Below are 10596 nucleotides of genomic sequence, written 5' to 3'. Positions count from 1 at the left end.
TAGACTGTAAGCCTAACCCTCTGCCACAGAACACCCCCACCCTATCCTGACCCCGACACTAGGTCTGGCTAGTTAACACATGTGGAATGAGACTGTACCTACCTCTGAGCTGGCAGCATTAGGCATGTACTTAGATTCCCAGGTTGGAAGATTATCTCACTCAGTCTAAGTTCTCCCAAAGATATATAAGCTAAGCTATCGTGGTGAGTCTCAGCAGAGCTGACCTGAGCACTAGCGGATTTCAATCATAAAGGAATACAACCTACAACCATTGGCAAACATGATGATGCTGAAAGTAGAGGAGCTGGTAGGTATAAGCTACTTTTCATTCACAATTATTGTTATTTCAGGATTTTTCTTGTAACTAATCAGTGGGAGTCTTTATTATTACAGGTACTTAAAGGACAACTATCACTGTGATATTCTGGTACATAATTATACCTATTATATCACATTATGCTTGGAGGAGCTTGTTTTAATTATTCCTTGAGTGTTGAGTTCACCATGTAATGTAACAAAGTAGTTGACTGGGTTTTGTATTGGAAGATGACTCACCAGAAGAAATGGTGTAGCCTGGCATTTGTTGTATACTTTTTACTTTGTTTTTAAGCTTAGTTGCTGCATTTGTATGCAAATCACAAACATTTAAAAGGTGCACTCAGTAAAAGGAGAAAAAGGTCTAGATGTTAGTTAGTTCTCAACCAGGGGTACATGTACCGCTTGGGGTAGGCTGAGGTCTTCCAGGGGTACATCAACTCATCTAGATATTTGCCTAGTTTTACAACAAGCTACATAAAAAGCACTAGCGAAATCAGTACAAACTAAAATTTCATACAGACAATGACCTGTTTATAGTACTCAATATACTATACACTGAAGTGTAAGGACAATATTTATATTCCAATTGATTTATTTGATAATTATTTGGTAAAAATGAGAAAATAAGCAATTTTTCAGTAAGTGTGCTGTGACACTTATATTTTTATGTCTGATTTTGTAAGCAAGTAGTTTTTAAGTGAGGTGTAACTTGCATGCAAGACAAATCAGACTCACGAATGGGGTACAGTAGTCTGGAAAGGTTGAGAGTCACTGGTGTAGATTATATAAGCAAGACTGTTTCCTTTGTACTTTTAATGTAATATTGAGAATCACTAACAAAAATTCCTATAAACTGTTTTTCATGGTTTAAGGAGCTTTTTGAAAGATAATTTGTAGTGTTCAGCCTAACATAAACTTGATTTGACCAATAAACTGAGCAAACAGGACAAATGTAGAGGAACACTGGAATGTTGTTAGGAAACTCCTTTTCCTCCCAGAAGAATACTTTAACATAGAATTGCTGTACAGCATAGTTAGTAAATACTGGAGTTAAATTCTTTGGCAAAGTCCCTCCAATTTCTGCACTGCTAAATTCTCCAACAAACCAAATTGTGTGACAGTTTTTGATTGCAAAACCATTCCAGATCATATGCTTTTAGCAAAATAAATCCCAAACAGAAAGGTTAACATACACACTTTGAAAGTACTTTATCAATCATAGGAAACAATTTCAAGGACTGTTCTCATTTGTATTGTGACATAGCAACAACACCTGGTGTGTATAGACTACCTAAAGCTACCATTATCCAGCAACATTGAAGTCAATGGGAACTTTACCATTAACTTCACTGGGTGAGGAGCAGGCTCTTAGCCTATGTATCACACCTGTTTTAACTCTATTGTATGTGTCTGAATTAGATGGCAAGCTCCTGGACACTAGCATATCTTCAGCTATGTCTGCAGCATGCAGACTGTGCTTATAAGTAATAAGGAATGATTTTGCATTGATAGGAAGTTGATCAGGTTGCTTTAATGTGTCTTTCCACCTTGAGCTTCTATGACTCTGATGAACGTTACACAGGATAGAAATTAATGGGAAAACAGAAAGAGATGTTGGCTTTGTCGTCGGACACTTGCTGCAGTAGTACTACTGTTCTCAGAGCAGCAACCAAGGCCCAGCCAGTCAGAAAGGGGATTCAGAACTTCATAATCCATGCTAACTGCTACAGGGCCTGATCCAACATCCACTGACATCAATGGGAGTTTCTTCATTGACTTCTATAGATGTTGGATCAAGCCATTAATGAAATTGCAGCAACCATTGTCATAAAGCCAATCCTGTTGCAGAGTGTGAGTAAGCACTGGGTTCCGACTGTCACACACACACAGTCTAGGGACAGATAGAACACTTACACATAGGTTTTTTTTAACCACTGCAATTGGCTCCTAGCTACTAAGTGTTCCCAGTAGGTGGGTGCTTAAGACATGGTGCTGCAATCACAAAACATTGTGTTCCCTTTTACAGGTGACAGGGAAGAAGAGTGACAGTAAAGAGACTGTAGATTTCCTCCCAGAGGACTTCAAAAATGGAGAGTACGAAACTGCTGTAAGATTAGAGAAACAAGAGGACCTTAAAACACTCCCTAAGCACTCCCTGACCCGAGGAAACCTGACCTATGAAAAGGAGAAAAAGCAACAGGCAGAGGTAAGCGCTTTGATTTTGTGTTCATTTTTATCATCATGTGGCTGCTGTACTGGTGTAGCCCTAAAATGCCACATGATTTTGTTCTAACTAAAATAATTTTATGATGAGCATAAGAAGTAAAAACCTTTGCAGCTCACTTCCCAGTGAGAAAGGAAAGGATCCCATGGTCTTCAGTTGACTTTGCATCAGGCCAGTAATGCTGTCAAGCTGTTTCTAAAGCTCTCTTCATTTGTAATTTCTAACTGAAGAACTAGGAATCTTTTCTGTCCAGAAGGTACCTGCTGCCAGCTGTAGAGTATGTTAAGGAGTAGCATATATGGGAAAAGCTCTCCCATTCATAAACATAACCATTGTCACCATCAGCTAGACAGCCCTTATTCCCCAAACTGGCTCACTTATACCATTCCCTTGCCAAGTGTTAATAGCAAAGTTCTGTACTTTAATCTCCTGTTACTAAGGGCCTTCCTTTCCAGGACACCCTGCGATGTGCTTACTAGCCAGAAAGCCAGTGGCTTTGGATGAGGCCCTCATTGCAGAGCACATCCAAAACAGGAGAAGGTGAAGCTACTTGATTAAAATTCCCCTTAAAATAGACATGAAGTGTCTGTGCACCAAGTCATTTTACATTTTTAGTTATTTAGGGCCAGATTCTAGCCCCTTTACTCTCCTCACATTGCACTGTAACAGGGCATGCTCTGGTCCCACCCTCAGATGCCCCAGAAACCGCTCAGACTCTCCACCAAGTAGCAACTTCGCATGATTGATTTACATTCCCATACAACAAAATTACATACAGTGCATCCCTCCTTTACCCTTTCCTGCAGGGCCTGGGAAGTATAGAGATCACCCTTTCTTGAGAGCACTACATTCAGATAGTCCTGCTTACTCCTTCTGTAGCCCCTGTACTACCTTCCTGCAACCTTACTCTATCAACAGAGGGATATAATTGGATTATCCAGCCTCCAACCTGATCAGATAATTAGCTTATACCTCCCCAATCAGACTTCTTAAGGCAGCTGGCTGATGCCTAAATGATCAGAGGGCTGGCTCACCTGCTAGCTTGCAGCCCTGTTGAGTAATCCTACTGAAGTCCAGAGGACTACACAATATGGGTAAGAATGGTAGAATCTGGCTCTTTATCAGTTAGTTTTTTAGTCAGTAGGGGCCAATTTCATACTTGTAAGCAGGTATAACTATAGTGACTTCTGCTGCACCTTTTTACACCAGATCTGAATTAGGCCTTAAGCATTTACTGGTGCCTCTTTTTGAGGACAGCAGTGAGCTTTTTAGTAGATTACTGCGGTGTAACAATACTGAATGAAACTACAGGTCAGTATGAACCCTGCATTTATTTAAAGGTGTATTTTCCTTTTGCTATCCATAGTATCAGTACAATCATCACAATTCACAGGTTTCATACATTTACGGTCAGAAGGGACCATTATGATCATCTGTCTGACTTATATTTCACAAGCTGTAGTATGTCACCCAGTGATTACTGCATCTACCACAAGTTGTGGTTGAAAGGTAGAGCCCTGCAAATCTGTGTATATCCGCAAATCGTGGATGGATATGGATCCAAATTATATATCTAGAGCCCTGCAAATCAGAGGGTATCCACTTTATATTTGAGGACTGTACTCCTGGATTGGATGTGGATAGAAATTTTGTATTTGCGCAGGGCTCTATTGAAAGGGCATAACTTTTAGAAAGAGATTCAAATTAACTTAAAGGCTACAAGTGATGGGGTATTAACCACATCCTTTAGTTACTATTCCAGTGGTTAATTATCCCATGTAGTTAAACAGCGGCATCTTATTTCCATTTGAATTTATTTGATTGACAGTGTAAACTGCATTGCCGTGCTGAAAGGAAAGGAGTTTTGCATTCCCTCTGGACTCAGTCTTATCATTTGCTTGTTTCATTCAGCTCAAGAAGAAAAAGCTAGAGGAGAGACCAAAACTTGAAAACTTGCAAGATCTTGAAAAAATTATTCAGCTGAAGAAAAGGAAAAAATGCACAAAATTGAAGGTGCCTGTTTTAAAGGAACCTGAACCAGAAGTTACTGTAAGTTCCATTGTTAGAAAGTGCATTCTTTTATGAAAGACTTATGGAATTTCTGGAGCAGTGTACAGCTGTAACACACGCTTATATTCTGTAAATTTGTCTCCATCAGTCAGAACCAGTGGACGTACCTACATTTTTAAAAGCTGCACTGGAGAATAAATTGCCAGTAATTGAAAGATACCTGTCAGACAAAGGGGATCCAGATGCTTGTGATAAGGTACAACTTTTATTCTTATTACTTCAGAAAGATAGCAGCAAAAGAGATCACGGGGTGTAGTTAGGCAAAATTCCAATTTCCGTTACATTTTGTAGCTTCTCTTATCCTTTTGCAGCATAAAGGAAAGAGAGTTAACTACAGGAAACTACAACTTACTACGTTTTCTTGCTTTAAAGGCACCCCTGGGAACGAACAAGTGTATTTTACCTAGGAAAGTCTGTATATTTATTGGAAACGTGCTGGCAATCAGGAAACCCTGATTTCCTTTGGCAAAAGGCCTTTCAATGCTGCAGGATTCCACGACAATGAGCTATAATACAGAAGGCTTTCTGCACAGTTACCAAAACAGGATTCTTTCATTCTTAAAAAGCACAGCTTTGTTTGGATATCTGACTCTAACACATTCCAAGCTAGGAAGGAACTGTCTGATTCCTTACACTATACCCTGCTTTAAAGTGCATTTGTAACATAGTATGATATGGATGTGGGAATTCAAGAGGTTCAGAAGGTTTTTAATTTGAATGCCACATTGCAGACATTACTCATGCCCTCTAAAATGTGCTGGGTAGGCAGCTGTCATCTAGGAGGTTGCTATTAAAATTTAGTAGATTTAAGGTCTCAAAAGCATACGCACTCAGAAATGAATCAGCATAAAATGTGTGTTTGCTATCATCCCAGGGTACGAGAAGGAAAAGGATTTCACAAATCCCTGTGCCATGTACAGTATTTGACTTATCCCTGTTTTAATTGACAGTACCAACGCACTGCATTGCACAGGGCATGCTCAGAAGGACATCTGACAGTGGTGGAAAAGTTAGTGGAAGCTGGAGCCCAACTTGAGTTCCAAGACATGGTATATACATCTGTTTAAGTTTCTTTGCAAAACCCACTGACCCATACAAGAGACGTCAGAATTACAGGGTCCGTCACAAAGCAATTAGAGCAGCTTTTCAGAGTGTACCCCAAAAACAGGACTATTGAGAAGGAAATATAAGGGAAGGGTGTCTGCCCCTCCTCCTGCACCCTCCCCAAATCGGCTGCTGAAAGATGTGAGGATGAGAAACAGACTGCCCAGCATATCTTCTGTTGCTTATTCACAACAGAGCCTGACAAAAGCCCAAAAGAGTAGCAAACCTGGGATCAGGACACTACTCAAGGCCTGTCACCTCTACAAAGTGGTAGAGATGAAACAGCCTCATCAACTGATCGCAGGTGCACTGCAATACAACCCCAATGCCTGGGCTGGGATTTTAGCCCGGAGCAGAAGAGAGGACACTGCTCTTCTGGAATGCTGTCCCTAAGTGAGGTTGAGTAGCAACAGCATTTGCTGCTGCTTCTCCCCTCCCGACTATTTGCAGGGAACAGAGAAGCCTCACTTAACCTTCCAGTGACTGGAGGTGGGAGTTGTAGAAGGGATGAAGGAACAAGAAGGATTCCCAAGAGGCAGGAGGAAACCTGGGGAGTAGATGGTGAGAGGGACCCCTCCCCATCTGCAGAAGAGCTTGGAAAAGATAATGGTTCTTTACACTGAGCTTTGTTTTTCTTATGTTTTGGAGTCCAAAAGGCAACAAAACAGAGTAAAAAAAAAAAAAATGCTAGACATCAAAAACTGAACACCAGACTTGGCTGCCCAGAGTTAGGTTTCTAAACCCATAGCAGGCACCCAAATATAAGTAGCCTGATTTTTAAAAGTGCTGATCACTCACTGCTCCCGTTGAGTTCACTGAGATTTGTGGGTGCTGGACACTTTTGAAAGGGCAGATCATTCAAAATTAGGGAGGGCCTCCATATAGGCAGCCAGGTTTGAAAATTTTGGACCTCTTGTTTTAAATTACTGTGTAGAAAAATAAATCTGCACTTAGTACAGGTTTAATTTAAGGCATGTTATAATCATCAGGTAACCCATAGCCGGGCCCAGACACCCTCTACTATTGCAGTGTTGCCAGATCCTACTGCCTTTAAGTACAACATGCAATGATTGTGAAGGATGACAAATCAGCAGGGCTTGAGACAGTCGGGCCAAATAAGAAAAAGCTGCTAATAGCTACAGCTCAGTGGTCGCTGACTTGCAGTAATTTGATTTAGGTCAGACTGAATTAAAAATTTTTAAATGAATAAATATTGGTTTTATCACAATTGTTTAATTTGTTGGGTTTTGGTTCAATTATTTTATGGTTGTAGCTTGAATCTACTGCTCTTCACTGGGCATGTCGTGGGGGAAGCCTGGAAGTTCTGAAATTCCTGCTCAACAAAGGAATAAACAGAAACGCCAGAGACAAGGTATGTTCTTATATGGCTTTTTAAGCTGGATGTGAAAAATGGATCGATCCTCAGTTCATTATTTTGGCAGCTGTTCATCATGTACTGGCTCTAAATCAGATTTGATTATTTTTTGTTGATGATTTTCCTGCTCCCTCTGATTGTTTTCTCCCTCCCGTTGACTAGTTGCTCAGTACACCTTTGCACGTAGCTGTGAGGACGGGTCAGTATGAATGTGCTGAGCACCTCATTGCCTGTGAAGCAGAGCTCAATGCCAAAGACAGAGTAAGTAAAATATATAAATTTACTTAACATAGAGGCTAACTCTCAATTACAATCTAGCACTGAGCTGACAATATGCCTTTATAATTCCACCTGATTGTAAAATGACTGTGTCCTTTGTTCAGTCTTGAAAGATGGGTGAGCACAGCAGAATCTAAGCCAGCAATCAATCTTGTTTTGTTTGTTTTAGGAAGGAGATACACCACTTCATGATGCAGTGAGGCTGAATCGTTATAAAATGATTAGACTCCTGATTACGTATGGAGCAAATCTACATATAAGGAACTGTGTAAGTAAGATTAGTACAGAATCTTCCCATCAGAATAGTTTAATAGATCTGCAGGCTAGAAAGAACCATTAGGATGATCTAGTCTGACCTCTTATTTAAGATTAAAGTAGAACGTATTGAAAAATGGTCTGTTTTATGAAAAATTTTCAGTACATTTTTTAAAAAAATCAATTTTTTTATCCAACTCTGATTTAAAATTGTACCCCACCTTAAATCTACCCAAGTGACCTATCTTAAAAAAAAATGCAGAATTATTATTATTTTGTAGCGATTCTTTCTTACAACCTGTTGCACTTTCACTGTATGTTCGTAATATTTTAAACATCACAAACTGAAGTTAACTCTTAACCCCTTAAAAAGAAAGTCAGCTGATGGCTGGTCTTGGCTGTGTCTGGATGAATAGTTCATTAGTAACCTGACCAGCTGGACCTATAAATCAATCAGGGAGAACTCTGGCTAAGCAGAACTTTTAAAGATTAATTTCGGAAGCCCAAAAACTGACCTTTTGCATTTGGTAATTCTGACAGTAGCAGCTATGGAGTAACAGGAAAATGTCTGTAACCAGTTGTTAAAATACTCATCCCTGCTCACAAAATCAGGAAATGTTTTTCCCAAAGCCATGGCAGGCTGGAAAGTGACCTCTATTGCCATCAATCACCAATTTTTGCACTTGGATTTTTCCCAAATTGTTATCTGCCTTGCTGCCCAGGGACTGCACTTTGCTAAGACTGCCAGGCAACTTCCTCAGTCCACTCTATTTAGTCCCTCTGTAACACAGTCACTAATGACCATATTCATCAGCATATGTATGAAGAATGATGAATGGACAATAAGTGCTGAAAGCCAAAAATCTGCTCGCTTAGGCCTTGTCTACAACAAGTTGTACCTGTTTAGCTTAAAGTGTGATTTTTTTTTTTTAAAAGCTGTTTAGTTAAACTGTTGCAACCCCCACTTATTTCAGTTTGAGTGATTTATGGTTTAGCTAACCAAATTCCTGATTAATTTAAGCTAAAACAAAATAAACTTTGTGTAACTGAAAAGTTAGATATTTTAACAGATTAAATTTAAAGTGTGCTTTATTATTGATCAGGACGTTTACTAACAGCGTCTGCTCCTGCAACCACTGAAATTAGTGGATATTTGTTAGCCGCTAACTTTGAAAGGAGCAGGAATACTTCTATAGAGCAGGGCAGTGAATACCATGGTGATGAGTTTGTCAGAACTTAGGTGTCATCAAATATAGAAAGACCATACATTAGACATATGTGTCTGACACACAGAACTAGAAGAGAACAGGGACATTAATTTACGTAAGTTTACCAATTGAAATTAAACCTGGTTCCCCTCACTCTTTTTTGAATAGGAAAAGAAAACCCCTATGGATCTTGTTCTTCAGTGGCAGAATGGCACCAAAGAGATATTCAACAGCCTTAAAAAGAACTCCCACAAGAACTCCCATATAAACACATTCTGAAGAGAGAAAAATTACTTGCCTGGAGAAAAGTAGTCTTCTCTTCAACAGTTTAAAGGCACCAACCAACCTCAAGAAAAATTGCACTGAACATGCTATTTTTACTGAAGAAAAAAGTGTAGCCTAGCAGATTATTTGTAGCTGCCTTTGTTGGAATACTCTAGAACAAAGATTCAGAAATATTTAAAAACCATGTGTGTTAAAATTCCATTGATTAAAAGTTGCTCTATTTATTTTGTTAGTTCAAATGATTATCATTGTTGATCTTTGTCAACAAGTCATGTTACCGTTGTTTTTATACAGAAAGCTAGAGTTACTACTGTGGTAACCTGAATCAGTCGGCAATATTAACACCCCTCCCACCCTTATCTTAGTCAGCAGTCCAAGTGTACTCCTGTCAAGCCTTTCTATAGACCTAATTAGCTAACATGTCATTGTTGCCCTGTCTCTGTTAACTCTCAGTATTAGAGTAAGCTGGTAAAAATGAGTGGCAATATGTGGAAGACAGTAGAAAGCCATGGAAGGTTTACTAAGATGCCAAGTGGAATTAAAGGAACAGGTCAGTAATTGGACTTGTGTTGTTTAGCCATTAATAAAGAAGGCCAAGTCAAACATTAAGTAATTGTTCGGTTGCTGGGTCAAACAATGTTCTGAAGGTAAGAGGACAATCGTGAAGGAGCATGCACCTCTGACAAGCTGGTAAATGCTGATTTAAGGAAAGACAGATGTATATTTGTAAATGTGTACTGCTTTTTATGTACATTTTGTATTTATCTTTATTTAAAATAAACTGGGTGGCTCTTTTTATTTCCGAGTGTATTTTGCCAGGTGAAATTGTGTGGAGGGAGCACCATGATGCTGCCAGACAGTCCACTGCTTTCCCTTTGTTAGCTAAATGATTAGGTGTAGTTTCTTTCAAAAATTACTCAGCTACCTGGAGCTACCAGCTCTGAAGTACTGTGTTTTCATTATTAAATGCCTTTTTAGCTTCATTTGTATGTGGTTTTTTTTTTTTTTTTTAAGGTTAGACAGATAGTGGTCAATACCAAAGTTAAAAATTCAGTTTTGATTTGAGTTTGAATAGGCATCAGCTCCTCAGCTAAGCAGTAGCTAAAGCAGAGCCAGACAGGATGGGAAGCTTGAACAGCACCAGCCAAGGAAGTGGGGGAGCTGTACTTGCCCATGTTGGGAGAGGAAGAGCAGCTCTCTCTTTGCTTTTAGTAGAGAAAGCAAAACTATATTCTCCCCCGCACTCCCTTAATCTAATCCCTGTGGATGCACCAGGTGGGAGTTCTAGATCTTTTAATGTTACAGTGGACTTTTACACTGCATTTAATTAAAACCACACCAGTGCCGCAGCCACCCAAATGAGAGAACTACTACTGCCCCATTGTGTATTCCTCCCTCCCCCAGTTCAGTCACACTTGAGTCCGCAAACATTAGAAAGAAACTGAATCAAGTCCTTGTGATACATTGCTGCAAATGAT

General features: G+C 39.5%; 1 protein-coding gene across 1 annotated transcript; it reads left to right on the top strand.

Annotated features, from left to right (window-relative positions):
• The first annotated feature begins 225 nt into the window (after positions 1 to 225).
• On the top strand, positions 226 to 9253 carry ANKRD1 (ankyrin repeat domain 1). The gene is made up of 9 exons (XM_073354933.1): positions 226 to 307; positions 2345 to 2524; positions 4454 to 4591; positions 4701 to 4808; positions 5563 to 5661; positions 6990 to 7088; positions 7254 to 7352; positions 7540 to 7638; positions 9002 to 9253. Exons 1-9 carry the CDS (start codon positions 281 to 283, stop codon positions 9110 to 9112), a joined length of 960 nt encoding a protein of 319 aa, XP_073211034.1. The 5' UTR covers positions 226 to 280; the 3' UTR covers positions 9113 to 9253.
• The last annotated feature ends 1343 nt before the right edge of the window (positions 9254 to 10596 follow it).

This window comes from Lepidochelys kempii, chromosome 7, assembly GCF_965140285.1.
Source record: "Lepidochelys kempii isolate rLepKem1 chromosome 7, rLepKem1.hap1, whole genome shotgun sequence".
Classification (NCBI taxonomy): domain Eukaryota; kingdom Metazoa; phylum Chordata; order Testudines; family Cheloniidae; genus Lepidochelys; species Lepidochelys kempii.
This window is presented reverse-complemented; position numbering and strand designations above follow the sequence as displayed.